Source organism: Accipiter gentilis, chromosome 21, assembly GCF_929443795.1.
Source record: "Accipiter gentilis chromosome 21, bAccGen1.1, whole genome shotgun sequence".
Classification (NCBI taxonomy): Eukaryota; Metazoa; Chordata; class Aves; order Accipitriformes; family Accipitridae; genus Astur; species Astur gentilis.
Window position 1 is genome coordinate 15,175,713 of NC_064900.1, and position 21,325 is coordinate 15,197,037.

The window sequence follows — 21,325 nt, forward strand, 5'->3', positions numbered from 1 at the left end:
CTACATATTGTTTATCCTATATGATAGCTGCTATCTTAGAAGAAATAAGAAGTCAATGCCTGGCTCAGACTGCATCGAGCTACTCAGGAAAAAAAAAAGTGGTCCTGATGTGAAAAAACATTTTCTTTTTTTATGAAACATGGTGAAGTCTTAGAAACTATTATCTTATGATTTTTTTATGAGCTTTTTTGACCCAGTGTATATGAAAGTTAATAGGATAAGGTTTAATTAGCACAAACCAATGTATGCAAACAAGAATGCAAGGAAGTAATAATTTATTAAAGCATCAGGACTCTTTGGAATCTATTCATAACTAAAAATATATTCCAAATGCAAAGCTTTTGGCTTTCATAAAAGTGTGGATAAAACTTAATGTACATTTGTTTTATGCATGACAAGTATTTTAATTAAAACCTCACTTGTTTTTTCTTAAAAGGTGCCAATGGTACATAAAGGCCAAAATGAAATCTGAAGAGAAAAGAAGGGCTCATTTGCAAAATGGACATTGTAAGTCATTCAACCCTGTATTACATAATATCTATATCATGTTTTAAATGAAGAAAGTTCATGGTTTCCTGTACAACTTTTGCCCTTGATGTTTTAAACTGGCCAGCTGAATAGCTCCTGATTGTTTGCACCATCTAGGGTGTCTATTTTTATTTGTATGTCCCCTTGAAGAATTTCACTGAATTCACTCTAGCTAATAAGGTTTTTTGTTATTCTATTAATAATATTTATCAGTTTTTCAGGTATATTTCTTTGAATTTCTCAGCTGGTCTGGACCATATTGAACTTCTGCCTCAAAATTCCTCTCTTGGTGACTATATGCCTTATCTGTATCCAGTTCTCTTTGGCTTTAGGGATCTACGCTTCCAGCCACACAAGAAACAGAAAGTGGAATGGGTTGTCTTCCCTCATGTTCCTGCTCACTGATCAGTACAGTGAGAGAAAAATCCTGGCAATCTCTCATTGGCAGTATATTAGTTTATGTGGTTTAGTTTAGCTACTCAGTTTAAATTACTAGTCTCGCTGTTTTACGTTAGAGTAACAATTTAAAGTTTTTATTTATTCAAAAGGTATTATACAAAGGTTATTAAATTTTATATTTTTTGATCATTTTTTATAACATCCCTGGAAATACTATGATCAAGACAAAAGTTAAGTCACCAGAAGTAAAATCTTTTTTCAGGTGACACCACTATATCCAGCCAAGTGGCTATTTCTGTCAAGGAAAAGGGCACATTTCTCCATAAAGGATACTTCCTAGGAAGATTTGTCATTTGTTTCCAAACATGGTCAGAAAGGAAAGAAGACAAAAACCTTCCTGCTGGAGAGCTTGATATATGCCTCTGAGACCGTGACTGAATTTGAGAAAAGCCTCACTCAGTGACTTTCTGGCCAGGGTAAATGATGACTGTATTTCATGGTGACACAAAACTTCATCTCAGAGGCTTCTCATTCATTTGCAGTTATCTCAGCATCAGACTTGAGGGGGCAAGTCTCTACTCATGTATGTGCTCCATAGAACCAAGGATAAAGAGAAATTACTGTGATTTAGCCCAGCAGCTAAGGCTGTATTGCCAACAATACTCCCTCCTTTACACTGAGCACTCAGCACCTCCATAAGAAGTACCTCCTTCATGCTAGCAGCAATCTTTATCTGGCTGCTGACTACCTATAGATTTGGTATCCAGCATCTCAACTTGAAACAATATGTGGGGCTGCACAGTCTCTTCTGGAATCCGTATAAGGGTGACCTCTCCTGGACTGGCTGAAGCTGTTTGAAAAAAAGCTCCGCCGCAAAACCTGCCCTGTTAGCGTCACCTGTTGCTGTTCCCAGATTTGTCATGTCCATGCTTTATATCCCATGCTTCCGCTGTGTGCAGAAGAAAACCATCTCTTGTTCATCCTTCCTCTCTTCCTTGGAAGTTCACTGTGAGTCAGAGGAAGATTTCAGGAAATAAACTCTTTGAAGGGAGTCAGAAAAGTGTCCATGATCTTGCTGATAACATGACATCCCATGATGTCTGGTGTCCTCCCCATTTCTGTATGGTGTTGTGTACTCTATCAGCAGTGGTCCAAATGGCTGTTGCACATCACCTAATGAAGCCCAGCCACATTCATGTGTTTAGAACATGTGTTTTTCACCTAATGCATTTAGGCTTATCAGATAATGAGCTGCTTTAGACTCAGCCACTAAGTGATAAGAGGAAGAAGGCTGAGAGGTACTTAATTCTTTTAAAAGAGGTTCTCTTGACCAAGCTGCGGTACCTCCTCTTATCCTGGTAAATTGATGTGTTACCTACATCAACTTCTGTTAATGGATTGAAAGTTTTCCAGAACTTAATCACCACATGCCAGCAGCCTAAAAAAAATACCCATCCAGATAGTCCAAGAGAAACAACACAAGTTCTTGGACTTGCTATACTCAAGAACACAAGGGATATTAGCCATGCCAGAAAACGATGGCTTGCTGGAGCCTGCCAAAGCAATCTGGCACCAACACACTATTGCCATGGCCATCTCCAAGGAAGCAGACAGAAATTATCGAAGCCTTGTAAATACATTTGGATATTTTTTGCTCTCGTCTTGCACCTGGGTCTCTGGTTGTTCCAGCTGATCAGAAGACAACAAAGCAGCACAGTCCTCCAGGACCCATCCTCAGAGAAAAGGATCTCAAGCATTGGACCTGTTTGGCAAAAGGAAGTTCAGCCATCCACCCATAAATGAAAGGAGTGAATTAGAAAGCACTGTTTTCAAAGTAAAGGACAGATTGCCTAAATTGCCCAAGGGGCAGCAAAGGGGAATATAGACTGCTTTGGCAGTAATCACTGTTAGTCTTGAGGATCTGCTTTTCCCCATACCTTTGAGCCCTCACTTGGTGTCCCTGTAGACACCCTTTCAAGTGACCAGCTCAGAGCTCGTATTTTCTCTCATGACTTGCTGCATTTTCCAGATTTACCAGCTGTACTTGAAGCATTCCTTAAGGATGTGAGCTAAGTGCAGAGACTCCAAGGAGCCTCTTCAGACTAAAACACTAAATAGCATTTGGAAAGGAAATGCTTACAATGAAAAAAAAAAAAAAAAAAGGTGATTTGTCTTACCCAAAATAGCATTTTCCTTAAAACTTAGCTAGGGCTATAATTTTTTCCTAAGGAGAAGCTTCCAAATACTTTATTGTCCTCTTAATTTTCCTTCCTGAAATGCTATACCTCAGGAGATGCTTGTGTTCAGCTGGGACAGAGACAAAACAGCATAAGAGTTGGATACTATCTTATCATTTGAATACCAAAGACTGTTTTCTAAAGGCCTTTTTGTTCCTGTGGGACAGGATAAACTCTGGCACCCATGTAGCTAGCAAATACGACAGTAACTAGAGGCATAAATAACGTTTAGAGAACCTAATACCCAAATTTCCTCCATTCTTTATGCTAACAACAGGTATCAGTTATCATTGCAAGCTGAAAGGATGTTTGAAGTAACAATGCACTGCAGCAGTCATGAAGAAGTATCCATGCTTTCAGTCACCCAGAACATCTCAGGAGATTTGAGCAGGGTCCAGCAGGACCTTGCTTACATTTTCAGCCAGTACTTTTGAATGCTTTTGCTAGTGTTGGGTTGGCAGAGGCTTATCCTCTGTCTATGAAGTTGTAACACCCGGCTCTTTAACGTCTCAGAAGCCTCACCTAAAAGAGCCACTTGAAGGATAAGAGGAAACGTTTCAGTCTGTGCTCAGTCAATCTTTGAAAATCTTGGTGCTGAAAGCAAATAGGGACAGCTCATGTGCATTCTGCAGTTGGCTTCTGTGAAACCAGTAGCAAGCATTAGTAATTTGGGGTCATTATCCTCTTCTATTGGGTTCTGGAACTTTAAATGTGGGAGATTTAATATATTATTTCCAATCCTTTCAATTGTCTAGTCAAAAAAAAAAAAAAAAAAAAAAAGAGAGAGAGAAAACCATGTTGTTACAGTGCATGAATGTCAAAGAATTCTTGATTTCTAGTATTCTCTCTTTTTTGCAGTACGTTTCCCGGGAATCAAAACATACATTGATCCAGACACGTATGAAGACCCATCTCTTGCTGTCCATGAGTTTGCAAAGGAGATAGATCCTTCAAGAATTCGTATTGAGAGAGTTATTGGGGCAGGTAAAATTATATCCACTTTAAAAAATGTCTAGACATGGAAAGGCTGCTTTTCTCAAGTCACCAGGCTAATGCAAATGGTCAGGTATAGTACAAAATGTGGGCATATTTCTCTGATAGCACCAGTTCACTCTCAGATGTGGTGCAAAAGAGCTATTGTATTTGGCTAATGTTCCAAATGTGGATATATTCAAATAAGGAGTTCTTGAGAGGTAGATTCTCCAAAGCAATAGGCTTATCCCAAAGTTTTTTAAGGCTTTATCAATTTTTTGGGTAAGGTTGGGTTTTTGGTTGGGTTTGGGGTGGGGTTTTTTTGCTTTGTTCCAAATGTACTCAAAACACAGTGTCACTCAGCATTTGCCATAGTTAGTGTCACATATTCTTTGTCACTGAGGGGGAGATTAGATCAGAATCTCTTTCTAGGGGGCAGATAAGAGAATATAGAAGACTGAGAAAAAATATTCTCATTTAGAAAATAGGAGGAGTACAAGGGGAAAAAGGAGAGGCTAGCTTGGGATAGGCTTCTCTGTAGCTGTGTGGAGAAGAATCATTGACAGAGAGGGAAAAGAGGAAGATCTGATGAGAAGTTGTAGACAGTATGAAAGATGATGTGGACCTGGGAAGCAGGATGGATTAGAAAAATAGCAGCAGGATCACCTCTTACATCCCTGTTTATCTTTGTCCAAGTGCATGGTGGGCACAGAGAGGAATTAGACCTGAACAATTGTTTTAGACCCTGTTCTCATCTATGAGGTATTTACCTTCAGTTGAGAACATCTCATTGGGGATGTAGGCCATTTCACAGCTGTCTGAAAATAAGTTTCAGAAGCTCATGAATCCTGTATGTGTATTGGCCTTTTTTTCTAAGGGACATAACATGCCCCTTGTGTTTCAGGGATCCTACCCTTTGCTAATGTGCTATGTTTATAGGCATGTCTATTCTTTGTATTAAGTGTTACCCTCTTGTCTTAGCTTTGGTTTAATTGTCAGGTTTTGCTATACAGGAAAGTGCTGTGGAAGTGTTGCCACGCGTTCACTTCCAGAAAGCCTTTGTAGGGATAAAGGCTCATGGCTGCTGTCTAGAGTTCTCTAGAGGTCCTGGTGGTAGCTCAGTGGTGACAGAAAACACACCTTTGTGGTTAACAGAACAAAAGTGAAATACTTGTAAACATCAGAGTCTTGTAAAACCATTTTTTGTAACTTGTGTTCTGACTATCTAAGGCAGATAGCATTTCATTATTGACCAGGTCCTGAGATTGTTTGCTCTCTGTTTTATTCAGCTGTAAGTTTACTGAGGACTTAGAGAGACAAGGCTAGAAAAAGGCCCTACAGACTTACCTAACTAGTGGATCTCAATGTATGACTTGCGACCAACATGTCATTCAGAAGGCCCACCAGCATTTCTCAGGGTTATAACAAATTAAAACAAAAAACAGACTGACAAGGAGAGTCTGAGGTTCCTGTGATGCATTACATCCTCTGCGTTGTTACCTGCACACTGTCAATGGCTGAGGAGCATTAATCATTTCTCAGCCCCAACAGAAAGGGAAGGTGGGGTCTGTGTCAGAAATTTCAGAGAACGTGGGAACGGAATCCTAAGCTCTAATTCCAGCTCTGAAATTTAATTTCTTCCTGTGAAAGACATTAACATTATAACCATCTTCAGTTTACACAATATGGATATTTATCTGTGTCCTTAAGGTATTAAGAGTGATTGAGTTTTGTAAATTGCTGTCTTAAAGGTACTTATAATACTGACTATGCAGATGTTTTGTCTTCACCTCACTGTAACTTTATTTCAGTAGCCATAATTAGTATGTTCCATACTCCAATGCCCATCTTCAAGCTATCCATTCTGGGCTTTCTTCAACAATGCTGTTTTATTACTTATTAAGTAAATGCCAACATACAAATGCTTTTATTTTTTACCTTATTTACTTTCCCTAGCTTTAATGACATAAAAAAAAAAAAAAAGAAAGAATTCACAATACAACAGATTGCAAAAATAAGAGTTACATCTTGTAGAGGGGGTCAGTGGAAAAAATATTATTTTAATTTGCTCATAGTGAGCCCACCAAAGAACTTGTGCTAGCAAGTATTGTCAGGAAAATTACTATCAGAAGACATAATGCACTGTGATCCTTCTTTTTTATCTTTGTTTCATATATCTTAGTCACTCGAGAAAAGAGAGGTATATTTCAGTTCAGATCCCTCATTTAATGATACGTTACTACACTGATAGCAACGGAAATGTCTCCAGTGCTGCTAAAAAGTGTTTTATGCACTAGAAAATGTCATGCAAATAATATAACAGAAATAAAACCAGGCCTGTTCACAAACAGGGGAGAGAAAGTATCAGCCTGAAAGTAAGAAAGAAAATTCTGTTTCATGCTGCAGTCTGTATCGCTAGAGTACTTTAGAGTTTACCTGATTGCTTAAGCTAGATAATATGTAGCTGACACTGTGCTCCATTGGAATTATGAGCTTGAGAAAGCCCCCAGAGGGCTGACTTCTGCAGAAAGCATTCTATGTGATTTCTTTTATTTCTTCCTTTTTCTTAGATATTGATGTCTTAGATTATAAAGAGTATTGAACTACATTCAGCACTGGTATAACTGCTAATTTCAAAGCAGTTGAAAATGACAGACAAGGATTGAGCTTCTTGATTTTAGTTCAGATGAAAATTGTATCCTTATTCTCAACTTAATTCATTTATGAAAATTCGTTACTCAGGTTCTCTCTCCCTTTTCTTGTATGCATAGGAGTGAATTTTTGCCTCCTTTGACATAGTTTATTTTTATATTTTTTATCTTCTAGAATTACTTGGGTGATCTACCATCTTCAAAGATATTTGCCTGGCAAGACTTGCAAACTGGTTGCAATCAAATTTTACCCCATTTCCATGCAGGCAAGATACAGGCTAAATACCATCCTTGAGGCACAGAAAGTACAAATTCTCACAGAGTTCTTCAATAGCTGCTAGGGGACATAGCATATCATTACAATTCACAGCAGTCCTAAAACTTTCTTTATGCCTTCTCTCTAATTCTGTATTAAATGTTGCAACTGGATATAAAATGGATTTCTTACCATAGGAGAATTATTTTTAGAAGATGTTTACAATTTTCATCTAAGTGAAACGAAAAATTAAAATCTTTTACAATATGAAACATTCACTTTCAAGTGAATTAATAGATGCATTTCTTAAATTTGTTTTGCTTGAACATTTTATTTTGATCAATTATTTTCATTTTTAATTTCTATAACATTAATTTTAAAAAAACAAAACTTATTTCCATTCAAAAATTAAAAATTTTTATTTTGAAAATGTCAAAGTGGAACATTGCAAATATTTGAAAATTTTTTTCTAGCATTTCTGGTTGAGAAATTTTTCAAACCGATCTTTTCCCAAAAGCAATTTCCAGTTTGGTTTTTCAATGGAAAAAGTCATGTTTAAAGCTCTTGAAATTCACTAGTTGCAGTGCAGATGGCTTTGATACTCAAGGCAAGTGTTTTTTCTAGTTTCTTTTTTTCAGCTTACCTAATTCTGTACCCAAGCTATCTTTTAAAGTATTTGGTAATTATAATCTTGGATGATGGGAATTGGAAATGTACGTTATATTATTTGCTGCTGAGTAATCTATCTGAGGATGATACCATCAAATCAGCAGTAGTATTTTCAACTAAAGCTACTGATGATCTCATTTCTGATTACAGCACTGTTAAAAGTTAAAATCTCCTAACCGCTCCACTTACCTCAGATACACATATACACCTGAAAAACAAAGACTTCCTATTTATTATTTTTTGTCCTATCTTTCAGTCTCTGCTTAGAAGTGCAAAATCTAAGAGCCCCTGAGTGTATTTACCTACTTACACTCTATTGTACAGGTACATCTGAATGCTGCACAAGACAATGGGATTTCTCTGCAATCATTTATTAGACATGTTATACAGGCAATTTGGTCTGCTCCTTTGGTGCCAAGTACAGTAACATAAGGGTAGTACTACTTGATGTAAAAAAAGAGAGCAAATATCTAATACTGTTGTTTACACACTGTTCCACATAATGATGTTTTTCCATCAGATACTAAAAACAGGTTCAGAGAAATTGGCAACAAATGGTCAAATTGAAAAAGTAGCAAGATCTTCCAGCAGTAACAGCAGATTGGAAAATAGCCTTTAGTAGTTACAAAGATCAAGATGACACTAGGCCTGCAACAGTCAAAGACATTATAGCCAAAATAAAAAGATAATATCTATACATTTAGCTGTAGATTTAATAAACGTTCCTATTGCAAGGTCATATCATTAGGCATGTAATAAGAAGAAATGCAAAGCAGCAACAATTTACGGCAGGATGCTGAGCTCACGAGATTACTACGAGAAAAAATGAATTAGTGCAATCTCTTGTTAAAATCCTTTTTCAAGTCCTCCTAGTGGACATTTATGGAGCTGATGTTTCTGAATGCAGCTTCTATATTCTATGGAGCCAGTTAATTGAAACTTTGGTCTCAGGTCTCCCAGTCTTCCCCTGTGGCATGCTTTTGGTGTTCCAGTATATCTGCAAAGTCTCTGAATTACTATCATTCCTTCTGGTTCTCTGGTGTAAATAAAGCAAGTAAAATACAGACTTTGCAAAGTCCTTTCTAAATTATTTGTGCTATACTTACTCCATGTGTAGACACAAGAGATCTGCATGAAAGTAACCATATCTGCACATAAATCCAGATTCAAGATGGATATGTAGTCAGGTTACTTCCCCTGAGTGGCTTCCCATCATCACCTACCTTACATCTGGTTCATCTGAGATAAAAAAAACAAACTAAAGTACTGTTTTGTACACCTTTTGATTGAATGAAAGATTATCAAGGTTAATAGCTGTTAATGGTCTCTTTTGTTAGTCTTCAAGTAACTTCTGCTGATATCTTTGTTCAAACTGGAGGGTAAAGGCAGTAGGGGGAACAGTTTACAAGCAAAATGGAAATTGCAGTTTGATCAAATATTCATAATAGCATGCAGATTACAATACCAAAGGCAAAACAGAACTATTTGTAAGTACTTAGCTTGTGTTTCTCATTGTAACATCCACCAAATAAACCGGTATTAATGAAGTTCACATTCTAGCAATAGTTACTGTTTAAATGATGAAATTGATTAGTCCATTCCCTTTTATTTTATCCACTACTTATAACAAAGTTTTAGTATTGTTTAATTTCATATTGTATATTCTTGGATTCAAAACTCTTCGCCAAGTTTTTTTTATCACTGGTATTAAATATTCCATGAGATGTCCCATTGGTTCATTACAAAGATCAATGGGTGTCTATTTGTCAGTTCCCATGATTTGCCATCTATTCATTGCTGTAGATTTTCTTCAGATGGTCCCTTTCAGCCACTCTTCATATTGACCTTGCTGCACCTACTGACATGTTTTCATATCGTTTGATTTTGTCCTGTCCTGACACTTTTTTCTGCCCCATCACTTCTTGCTCTTTGGTTTAAGGCTTCAGCACCTCTTCATGGAAGGAATTCCCAGAGGCACTTTGTCAAGTCTGTCTTAAAAGTTACAATTATCCTCTTATTTTCTTTGTTAAAATGTTGAAACTGAAGGAAGACGCCAACTCTTCGATTTTTCACAGAGAATACACTATATTCTTTTTATAATCTAAGTCTTCTGCTGGTTCTCCCACAAGTCTACTGACTAAAACTGGGGAAAATGAGTTGAGCTGTATTTGGTGCTGTGACCTTTCAGTACTATCAACAGCAACTCTCTGTGTTGTAAGACATTTTTTTTGATCCCATGTAGTAATACCAGACTGCATATCAGACTTTTAAGTGACTGACAATTCCTGTTGCATTTTAAATAACGCATATGTTATGACTGAATGAAAAAAAGGATGCATGGTTTGCACTGGGTAAGTTTCTAGATGGCTCAATTAGCTTCTTTTTGTATAACATACAGTAAGATGTGTGCGATTTATATCATTAAACCAGGGATTATTTACAATTTATTGAAACTGAACAGGCAATGAATTCTATCTTTTTCTCTAGTTATCACCAGCTTTTCCCTGGAGCAAGGAAAGGTGTTGACTTCATTGACATCTGGCTCTTAGCTTCTACTTATTACACATGCAGTCATGAACCTTTACTGCTGCAGGGTCAACATTTGTCTTGTTTATCTTCAAACTGGAGCAATGACGCTTAGACTTTAAAAATCCCTTTTGTTGAACACATTCCTCTTTGACTTTAAAAACATTCAAAATTATTTTTCTGAGCAAAAGTGTAGAAAGAATACTCTGGGATGATGTATTGTCAAACTCCTCCTCAGTGTAAATAGCTTGATGCTTTAAATTATATCATTGATCTCCATCTGGTCTAAATGAGAACTAGAAGTTATTACACATACCTTAGGTTTCTAAATGTAGTAACTGACTGTTCTGTGAGCTGATGATCACTTACTGTCTGTTTGACATCATGTCGGAAAAAAATTGCTGTTAGTCTTTATGTTCACCAGTTTATCAATCCCAATATCCAAGGGGAGTGAAATTACTTTCCAACTGTAAAAATCATGCATCCAAAAAAGGGGAAAGAAACAGGTCGGGGAGAAGACACGATGTTCCTTCCACTGCTTTGGATGTTGTACAGATAATAAATCTTGGGATTGTAAGTCCTTCACTTGCCTCCTTCAGTTTAATTCATTTCAAAACACTTGGTGAACAGCCCTTTACAGTCCCTGAGGTATGAATGCCATTATTTATGAAATTCTGAAGTTGTAGTACTCTTGTATAATCTTACACTAGCAAAATGATTTGTTCTGTAACCTATGCTTTCAAAATTATTCTCAAAAATGAGATTTTGCAGTTCTGTGGGTTTATTGATCATGAAATCTGTTTAAAAATCTGGATATTAAGGCTCTAGTATTTTTGCTTTTCACAGTTTCATCAAGAGAAAGAAATTGGAATTTTTTCTCATTTTAGGTATTTAAGTTTTGAAAAGCCAGTAAGGTGCAATAAGGTCATAGCTTTAGAGATGCATCCTGGCACTGCTGGATGTATCACAGAATAGAAGATCGATATATCATGTCTCCTTCAAAACATTCAGGTTTCATGACTTTGTTTTATGGTAGGACTTTAGAAGTCCAAATTAGCTACTGCTTTTTCAGTGGCAGTAGTCAGGCAGACAGACTTTTAAGGAGAGCCTTCTAAGAGCTAAAGGGGCAAAATCATATAGGAAAATTCCCTACCCAACTTCTCCTTTCGTCAAAAGATTCCCAGAACATTAATCTGATGACATATATTTTCACACATAAGCTCACATCTTCGGGGAAGCACATGCTTTGATTTATTTTGAAAAATTAAGTAGAGATAAAACAAATAGGTGTTTTTTGGTAGAAGGAAGACCTAGGACACTTGGCTTTTGTTAGCTGTTTAAGAAGCTGCTAATGTATTCAGAGGTTATGTTCAGCATCTGTTAATTGTACTCTTGCACTTGATGATGTCTCTGTTTTGAAGTGAAAGACAAGCTATGAAATTGGTTTTTTAATCCCTCCACTCTTCCTGGATCTTATTGGCTAATAAAACCTTGTTTTGTTTTAGTGGAAGCGACAGAACCTAATAAAATAAAAGCTGTATGACAATATCCATTCTAATCCTACAACATCAGGGAGTTATAATTTTCTGAAATGAAGCTTCTGCCTTTAAGGTCTCTCTTCTAGATTCAGTTCGTATCTGAAGACACGCTGTTACAGGACAGAGCTCCCTTATTTTGTTTTCTTTTGTTCTGTTCTTAAGTTTAAGGAAAACTAATTCAGCCAGCACTCAGTAGAGGGGGTAACAAATTATTTCCTCCAGTTAAATATACATCTATTTATGACTTGGTTTTTGTTTTTCAGCAGTTCTGATTCCAAAATGGCTGGGTTAGAGAATTTAGTATTGCTAAAAGTACCCGGCACTGAGAAGTGCTTTGAAATATTTTTGTGAACGTTGTTTTTCATTTACTGAATTATGACCCATTGAAAACTGACCTGCAGGCATCCAGAGTATATTTGGTAGGGGCTTTAAATAACTTTTGAGTGGCTTCAAGATCAAAGGAAAGTTGTGTTTTCCATAAAACTCAATTAGTAAATGTGTAAAGGGAGTGTGAGGAGACATGCATTCTTCAAAGGCCTTTACATACACAGGAAAACATCAGGTGAAGCAAGCTTTGAGATTCCTCTTATTACGCAACTCAGTCCTGATTTGCTGAAACTGTTGGTCTTTGGCTGTCTGAAGTCAAATATGTAATTAATTTTCAAGTAGGCATGTAAGTCCATTTAAATAAATCATGTGCAAGTGCTTTTCTGGGGCATAATAGCATTAGATCTATTTTAAATGCTTTCTACAACTGGAGGATACTCAGGTATTCTGATATTCTCACAGCATTTCTTTTCATATAGATCTTAGTGCATGGCAGCCCTATAGAGAGATATTGCTATAAATAGATATTTTGCATGGATATTTTGTCACTGCTTTGGGTTTATGTGGTGGGGCTTTGGTAGCAGGGGAGTGGCCGCAGGGACGGCTCCTGGGAGAAGCTGCCAGAAGCTTCCCCAACTTCCCGCCTCTGGCCCAGGCCGAGCCCATCTGCGACGGTGGTCGTGCCTCTGGGAGAGCAGATTTAAGAAGGGGAACCGGTAGCAAGTGGGGGATTGGAATGTGAGAGGAACCCCTCTGCAGATACCGAGGTCAGTGAGGAAGGAGGGGAGGAGGGGATGCCCCTGCAGCCCGTGGTGGGACAGGACGGGACGGCAGGCTGTCCCCCCCCAGCCCATGGAGGGGAGCGGGGGAGCGGAGGCCCCACAAGATGGCCGCAACTCCATGGGAAAGCCCGCGCTGGAGCAGTGCGTGACTGAAGGACTGTGGCCTGCAGAAAGGACCCACGCTGGAGCCCATGTGTTCGTGAAGGACTGCAGCCCATGGGAGGGACCCACATTGGAGAAGTTCATGGAGGACTGTCTCCTGTGGGAGGGACCCCACGCTGGCACAGGGGAAGAGTGAGGAGTCCTCCCCCTGAGGAGGAAGGAGCAGCAGAGACAATGTGTGACAAACTGACCGCAACCCCCATTCCCTGTCCCCCTGTGCGGCTGCAGGGGAGGAGGTAGATAAAATCAGGAGTGGAATTGAGCTGGGAAGGAGGGAGGGGTGGGGGAAATGTGTTTTAAGATTTGGTTTTTACTTCTCATTATCCTGTTTTGATTTGATTGGTAGTAAATTAAATTGATTTTGGTTTTTCCCCAAGTTGAGTCTGGTTTTTGTCCATGACCATAAGTGGTGAGTGATCCCTGTCCTTGTCTCGACCCATGAGTTTTTCTTTATATTTTCTCTTCCTCATCCCACCGCAGGGGGGGGGGGGGGGCAGGGGCGAGTGAGCAAGTGGTCTTGTGGTGCTTTGTTGCCAGCTGGCCTTAAACCACGACAGTCACCATTAGAATTAAAATCTCAGTGTCATTACATTCCTTCCTCATGACATGCTCATTTGTATCACAAACATATTGATATCAGAGTTCAGTCTGAAGGTGTCAGTAAAGCAAGGTGAACCACTCTGTGGAGGGCAGATGGTTTGGCTGTTGCAGTGAAAGTACAAGTCGCCATGATCTTGTGGTGGGGCACAAAGGAAAGGTGATTATTTGTTGTGAAGTAATGCTGAATATTTCACTTTTCTGGGATGTGATGAAACTTGGGAGCCTGAATACTCCATCCATTATTTCTGTGTCTACTTCTACAGAATGTATGAGTTTCTTGAATATTTTTGCATTGTTGTTTCACTGACAAGTACAAATAACTCTCAACTATTAAAAAAGACAGCTTTTAAGACAGCTATTGAAGGTTATTTTGAAAAATAAGGTGTTTAAGTTCAGCAGTACAAACTGTACTGTAGTTCTTCAGACACTGTGAATGATCTAACAAATATTTTATCTATTTAAGGTGAGTTTGGAGAAGTATGCAGTGGACGTCTGAAGACACCAGGAAAAAGAGAGATACCTGTTGCAATTAAAACTCTAAAAGGTGGCTATGTGGACAGGCAGAGAAGAGATTTCCTGAGAGAGGCTAGTATCATGGGACAATTTGATCACCCAAATATAATTCGCCTTGAAGGAGTTGTTACAAAAAGTAAGTTACTATTAATAGTTTTTTGTTGTTTTTCCCATTCTATGTCATTTAGTATCAAAATTAAGCATTACTTAAACATTCAATGTGGATTACAATTCTCCGAAATCATCCAGATCATAAAGTGACAGTAGATACTGCAGAGCTTGGGACCATAATAGGAAATGCATAGCCTATCTGTTTTGAATTAGAAATGTTTTGGTTTAATTTTTTCGTGAAAATCCTCCTCACTCAAATAAAGTCTTTACAGGTTCTTATGAAATAAACTGTAGAGTTTGCTTGTAGGCAAGTGGAATACAGTAGAGAAAACGATAAATGTAACTGAGTTGACAATGAAGTCAAATCATTTTGTAAGGTAGCAGCTATATTCTTCTTTTCCCACAAGCACTCATTATTCATTTGGTTGTGTTTTACTGATTTCAGTACCAGAAGAGATCAATTTCCTATTTTAAAGAAGTAAAATGTAAAGTCTTTTAAACTTATTGTATATTTGCATATGATTCACTACAATTCCAGAATAATCTATGAAATGTCTTACTCTTTATACCTGTTGCGGCTCCCAAAAGATATCCCTTGCCTCTGAAATCTAGCATTTTTAGCAGTGTTATGGACTTTTCTGAAATGCTGAAATACCTAGTTATCATTTAAGTATTAAGTAAAAAGTCTTATTAACATGCATGTAATTTCTTTAATGCCAAATTTTTGCAGTAATTGATTAAAAAACTCCTCAGTTATACTCTTCTCAAAATTAATCATTGCCTCAACTAAGCCACGTTGTTTGCTGATTTGCAGTATTTATATTTTTCTTTTAAAGATCAAGTGTTGTGTGTGTGCAACAATTATGTCCTCTCACCATCACAGTATATATGTTCTGAATATTTCCTGTTTTGACCTTGTTACTATATCAAAAGCTATGTCTGGAAAACACAACGTACTAGAACAAAGAGAAAAGTATAGCTCCTGAACTCATGTCATTGGAACGGAATTTCAATAGGTTTATGGGATGACCTTGTTCAAATCTGTCTCTCTGTGGTTCTAAATTAAGATGAAGAGGATTTTTTTTTTTTCTTCACACAGTATTGCAAGGATAAATTCATTATTATTTAGGAATGTTTAGTTACTAGACTAGCAAAATTCATTATGTTGCAGACTTCTGGAAAGATATGGCTTAGTCTCCTCCATTGCTCTCCTGTCAGTAACTGCTCTGCTGATGTAAATACTGGCTGAGCAGCATTGGAGATTTTTGTCAAGAGATGTAAATATGTAGGAACTTAATTGAATTTAGCTCCTTGCTTCATAATAAGCAATATAGCAGCAATTAAATTACACCAGTCTTCACCAATATGGGCGGTTTATGAACCAGTATCACAGGTATGACTTGGATCCATGTGGTGGATCTAGTAGTGTATGTCTCAGTTCTGAAAAAGGCTAATAGCTGTGATTTATGAACATTGTTTAAATCTAATTAGATGGTGTGCACAGAGTACAGTATAATGTACTTGGCAATGGCATGATTGTTTAATCTTTGCCACATTTATAAATTTTCCTTCTGTAATGTCTCATCATCAGTCTAGAGAGAAATTAAGATTGCATTCATGAAAACAGAAACAAACAGATAAATCAGTGCTCCAACATTAGAGTATTTGTTCCTGTTCTACAGGAAAAGTGATTATAGACAACTGTAAGTCAAGAAGTCATCATTAGCAGTTCTGCTTTTCCCTAAGGAGTCAACAAACTTTATTATTGTTTTTGGAATGTTTGGTTAGAGGTAATATAAAAATAGTAGATGTTACTGTTATAGTTACACTGTCCTATAAAAATATGCATCTCAGATAAAAAATAAGTAGAGAAACTTTGAAAGAAAATATTTTTGTGTCAGGCAGGTTTAAAAAAATAAACCAATTATACTGCAATAATTATAGAATGAAAAAAATACATGAGTTATCAACAAATTTCTCCCCAAAGGCATGGAAATTGCAAGTTATAAAGTGTAAAAGACAAAGTTGTGCAGTACTGCTCTGCTGCAGGGAAGAAACTAGGAAGCAGGATGAGCAATGGACACACGCACTGTGCTATGCTTCTTTTTTGCCAGTTTATGTTTAGGATATTGCCTTGCATTTATACTGCCCCATCTAAGGTATTTAGAGAATAACAATGCTTCAGCTGGGAGAAGAACAGTTATCCTGTATTTCACTAACTCCTAAATCTAGGATTGCACAAGCCAACATGGGACAGAAATTTCCTCTTAACTGTGTGCTGTAAAAGTCAGACAGAACCTTGTCCTAGCCAAATTATTTATGTAATGATAGCATGATTAAAAGTTGTTTTGTGTTAAAACTTAGATTAATAACAACAGAAACTATTTATTTGATGTTCATTACAGTTCCACTAAGCTATAAAGGCACAGCAGATGCAGGAAATTTGACTAATAGGTGTGTAATGCTGTTCTTAGCACATGCTTTTCTCTTTGCAACCATTAGTCATTAACTTCTAGCAGTTGCTGATATATATTGCATCAGTTTGTAAGCAGTACCTTCCATTACAGTGTCATTGACTATTGAACAAAAAAGAAAAAGGATTTGATTGTAATAAGCAGAAGTGCTCTACCAAGTCAATATCTATTGACTGGGGCAATAACAAATTTGCCTGTTCATTACAAATGAGAGCTTTTATCTGGTGCTACCAGCTAAGCAGATGTTAACTTTCAAATGATACTGTTTTCAAAATTGCTATAGAATATGTACTGTACAGCATGAAAAAAATGCTAAAGTAAGCCTCCTCAAAAGTAGGTCTGAAACAGAGTTTTAATCCCCTTTTCCAATTGCTTCATTTCTCACTTGTCCTAACTGCGATGCCTAATCACAGAGAGCAGTAGGCAGAACAGTTGCTGTAGCACAACCTCTCTGTTATCAGGGAGTTCATTTCAGGGGCAATTTGCCAGGCCAAGGCAAATACACTGTAGCACAGAATCTGGATCTGATTGTTCACTTATATTGCTCATCAGAAGTCAGAAGGGAAACTTTATTCCTGTTTGGTTTGTTTTAGCAACACTATTCCTTGCATGGTTTGCCATAAAAGGCTGCTTATTGCCTCACAAATTTATGGGATATGCTTAGGCACTTTATAAAAACATCCATGTTTCCCTTTCAAGTCATATTGGCACAGTGATAATTTTGGGACCTCTTCTTGGGTGTGTCAGGGCATGCTCAGCTGAGTTGTATGTCATTGTCCAAGCTGCTGCTATTTCATAAACAGGTAGAAGAAAAATAAAAATTATTTCTCCAGCATGAACATACGTAACCAACATTGAAATCTGGGCTATATAGAAGTAAGGTGTGTCTTCCACTTCTACATCATGTTGAAGTCTGTGTTGCAGACTTTCCCTGAAAAGTCTGTAATGTAAATTAAAGCTATGCTTACAGCAAACACCTGCCAACATGACTATATCTACAAGACACATGAAAAAATGGTCTCTAGCTGTTGTAACTGTACTGGAAGAAATCATTGGTGTTACACTAGCCAAACTGAAATCTATAGTTAGTTTAGCTTGATGGTATCTTACACAATAGTTTAAAGCACAGCCTTGTCAGTATCGTGTTGTCCTGGTTTCAGCTGGGATAAAGTTAATTGTCTTCCTAGTAGCTGGTACGGTGCTATGTTTTGAGTTCAGTATGAGAAGAATGTTGATAACACACTGATGTTTTCAGTTGTTGCTCAGTAGTGTTTAGACTAAAGTCAAGGATTTTTCAGCTTCTCATGCCCAGCCAGCGAGAAAGCTGGAGGGGCACAAGAAGTTGGCACAGCACGCAGCCAGGGCAGCTGACCCAAACTGGCCAACGGGGTATTTCATACCGGGTGATGTCACATCTAGTATCTAAACTGGGGGGAGTGGGGGCGGGGGGATCACTGTTCAGGGATTAACTGGGCGTCGATTGGCAAGTGGTAAGCAATTGCACTGTGCATCATTTGCATATTCCAATCCTTTTATTATTACTGCTATCATTTTATTAGTGTTATCCTTATCATTATTAGTTTCTTCTTTTCTGTTCTATTAAACCAGTCTTATCTCAACCCATGAGTTTTACTTCTTTTCCTGATTTTCTCCCCCATCCCACTGGGCGGGGGGGGGGGGGCTGGGGGAGTGAGTGAGCAGCTGCGTGGTGTTTATTTACTGGCTGGGGTTAAACTACGATAGGAGTAATACTGTGTCAGTACAAAATATCAACGCATGCAATCAATGCATGCAAGGTCTTTATTGTAGTCATAATCTTAGTTTGTTCCCATCCCCCTCAGACTTTACCCCAAATAACTTTCAATTGTTAAAATTAATTTCTAAGGAATTGCTTCCTTTTCCAAACTTTGAATTCTGGAGGATTTGCACCTGTCACATGTACAAGAGGAATCTTTTTAAGGCATTCATTTTTTATAACAACATTATGTATATCATTATTCTCCAGAAGAATTTTCAAATTAATCCCTTCACAAAAGGATGAATAAAGACAGTACCTAGATTTTTGTTTCTGTGTAAGCTCACATCCTCATAACATTGAGTCTGGGTTTGGAATGACACCTTCAACTCCCTTATTGTCTCCTCACTGTTTTGCTTTAGTAACTTTTGAATTGTGAATGCTATCGCAGTTCTGAAATACTTACTCAGTCATATGGCAGATTAAATTCAAAGCTTTAGTCATTGAGTTTCTTTTTAAATTATTGTATATAACCTGTTCAGTACAGGAAGAGTCCTGAGGTCAGTGTACCTCGCCTTGTCCATGAGGAAGACGAAACAGCAGCAGTTTTCACTACAATTTGCAGTATGTAGCTCTTCATATCTGACCAATATTTTTCAAAAATGCAGGACATAACAATGAATTTATTTTTTTTCAACCAAGATATTTGTGTTCTAGGTCTTTGAGCCCTTAGTGTAAGGAATCTGATGTTGCTTTTTTCTCCACCCTGTTAACAGGTTGAGACTTTTAAATGGAGTTCAGAATTCATTTTGGAAGGTGACATATTTTGCAGTACATGTGTTTATTACACACAGCATCGTGTATGTGGCTGTTATGCAAAAGGATTGAAGAAATTTTGTGGAAGTGTTTGTAAAATTCTTACCTTGGTCATGGGTGGTGAAATTGTACTCCTAAAAAATGTGATTGTGCAAAGTTTAAATGTTGCCCTTTTAAGAGTTAAGTTGTGACTATTTGAAGTAGGCTACACCCTGATAGCTTACAAAATATAATTATGATTATACACTGAAAAATGTGACCTACATTACAGTATTTATCATTGATTTCTTAAAAGTCAAACCATTAGGGCCAACAGAAAACATATGATGTTAATAAAATCCATGTTAGCATTTTAGTATTGTTTATAACCTACAGTGTAACCAATTTCCAATCTTGATATTTACTTCTGTCAGTAATCTCAGTATATCACTGAGACCTCACTGGCATCTCCAGGCATGGATGTACTTGTTGGAGGCCAAAATGGCTTCAGATACACCCCTTGCATGCACCCGTTGCACTGGCAGGCACTTGCACTTGCCTTATGCAACACCGATGCACTGCAGGGTATGAAGACATTATTCGTCCCTAAATATCTTCCATTCTGCTTATGGACAATCCACTGTGACACTGAGTGATGGTAAGACTATATGTGTATCATATTAACCAGTGGGCTTTAAATGGCATTAGGCAAAAAGCTGAATTTGTGTGATGAAGTATATTGTAGCTGTACACATAATGATACACAAAACAGCAGAATTTCAGTTGTGTTATAAATTGTTCAGTAAGCAGAGCTGTAAATTTAAATTTGGCTCACTGCCTTTATTTTCTTTTTTATCTTGTTTCACAGATAAACATCACAACACATTACTGAATTCAGTGTTGCTGTGGCCAGCAAGTTAACACAAAAACCACAACCACCACCCACACTGTTAGCCAAATTTACTAGGTATATTTATTAAAATATCATCCAAAATAAATTGAAAGTTAGAGCTGTGGGCATGACTGCTGCAACACAGACAAAACTAAGCATGTATAGCCTTCTTGCAAAATAGGTTACCATTAATGAACTTGTATTCAAAGAATGTAATTAACGTTGATAGTACTGAGTTATTTTTACACATGCACACATGCAGGTGGATTTTTCAAGTAACACATACAAACTATGATGTGTTACATTTGTTGAAAGTTGCTGGCAAAAATTAAGAATACACAATACTTGATTCTCCTGAATGACACATACTTAAAAGAAATAAAATTTTAAACCTCTGGAAAAATTAAATTTTTCTTTCATTCATTACAATCTGAGATTTTTTTTTATTTTATTTTTTTTTTAAATCAAAGATCCATTATGGTTTCCTGCAGTTCAAATCTGTCACATTTCTGTGTTTTGCTTTTCTGTTTTGCAGCTAGCAAGCTATACATTATAACTGTCAATTCTGCTGTAACATCTTTCACAGGATGATAAGCAAAGAAGAAAAAGCATATTGTCAAACAGTCAAACCCCTAACATCTTGTTAGCAGCAGTTTAATCTGACCATGATACAGTATCTAACATAACTAAACTTTTATAATTCTACTTTTATAGGTTACATCTGAGAAACAGAATTTCACTTTCTTCAGGATCCTTTGCCTTCAGATGTCTGTATTCAGACATGTAGGACGTGACTTTCAAAGATATTTAGATGCTTTGATCTGAGATGTGGCTCTAATAGAAAAATAGGTGACAAAAATCATTCCTACCAACAGCCATAAAAAGATGAAGTCCTGCAGATAAGAAATGGCCAGATTTTTTTTTCTTTTTAAGGAACAGCATGGTCATCAATTTGCATAATTAGCATCATTATTAACTGCGATTGCATTTCCATATATCTTCTGAATAAAGTATGCAATTTCTTCCTCCACCATGACAATAAAGAATATGGTACAATAAGTTAAAGGGCAAGATAATTATAGTGTGTACATGATATATGAAATGTTGGGGCTTTTTTTAACAACTGTACCAGACGATTTCATGAATAACAGCGGGAGG

General features: G+C 37.2%; 1 protein-coding gene across 5 annotated transcripts in view; it reads left to right on the forward strand.

Annotated features, from left to right (window-relative positions):
* Positions 1-21,325, forward strand: part of LOC126049027 (ephrin type-A receptor 6) — a 516,299-nt gene that overhangs the window by 393,772 nt on the left and 101,202 nt on the right. For all 5 annotated transcript variants that reach the window (XM_049824756.1, XM_049824759.1, XM_049824757.1 and 2 more), the window contains 3 exons: positions 437-507; positions 4,023-4,148; positions 14,111-14,296. In XM_049824756.1, the coding sequence (XP_049680713.1) occupies positions 437-507; positions 4,023-4,148; positions 14,111-14,296 (383 nt within the window). The remainder of the gene's footprint in view (positions 1-436; positions 508-4,022; positions 4,149-14,110; positions 14,297-21,325) is intronic.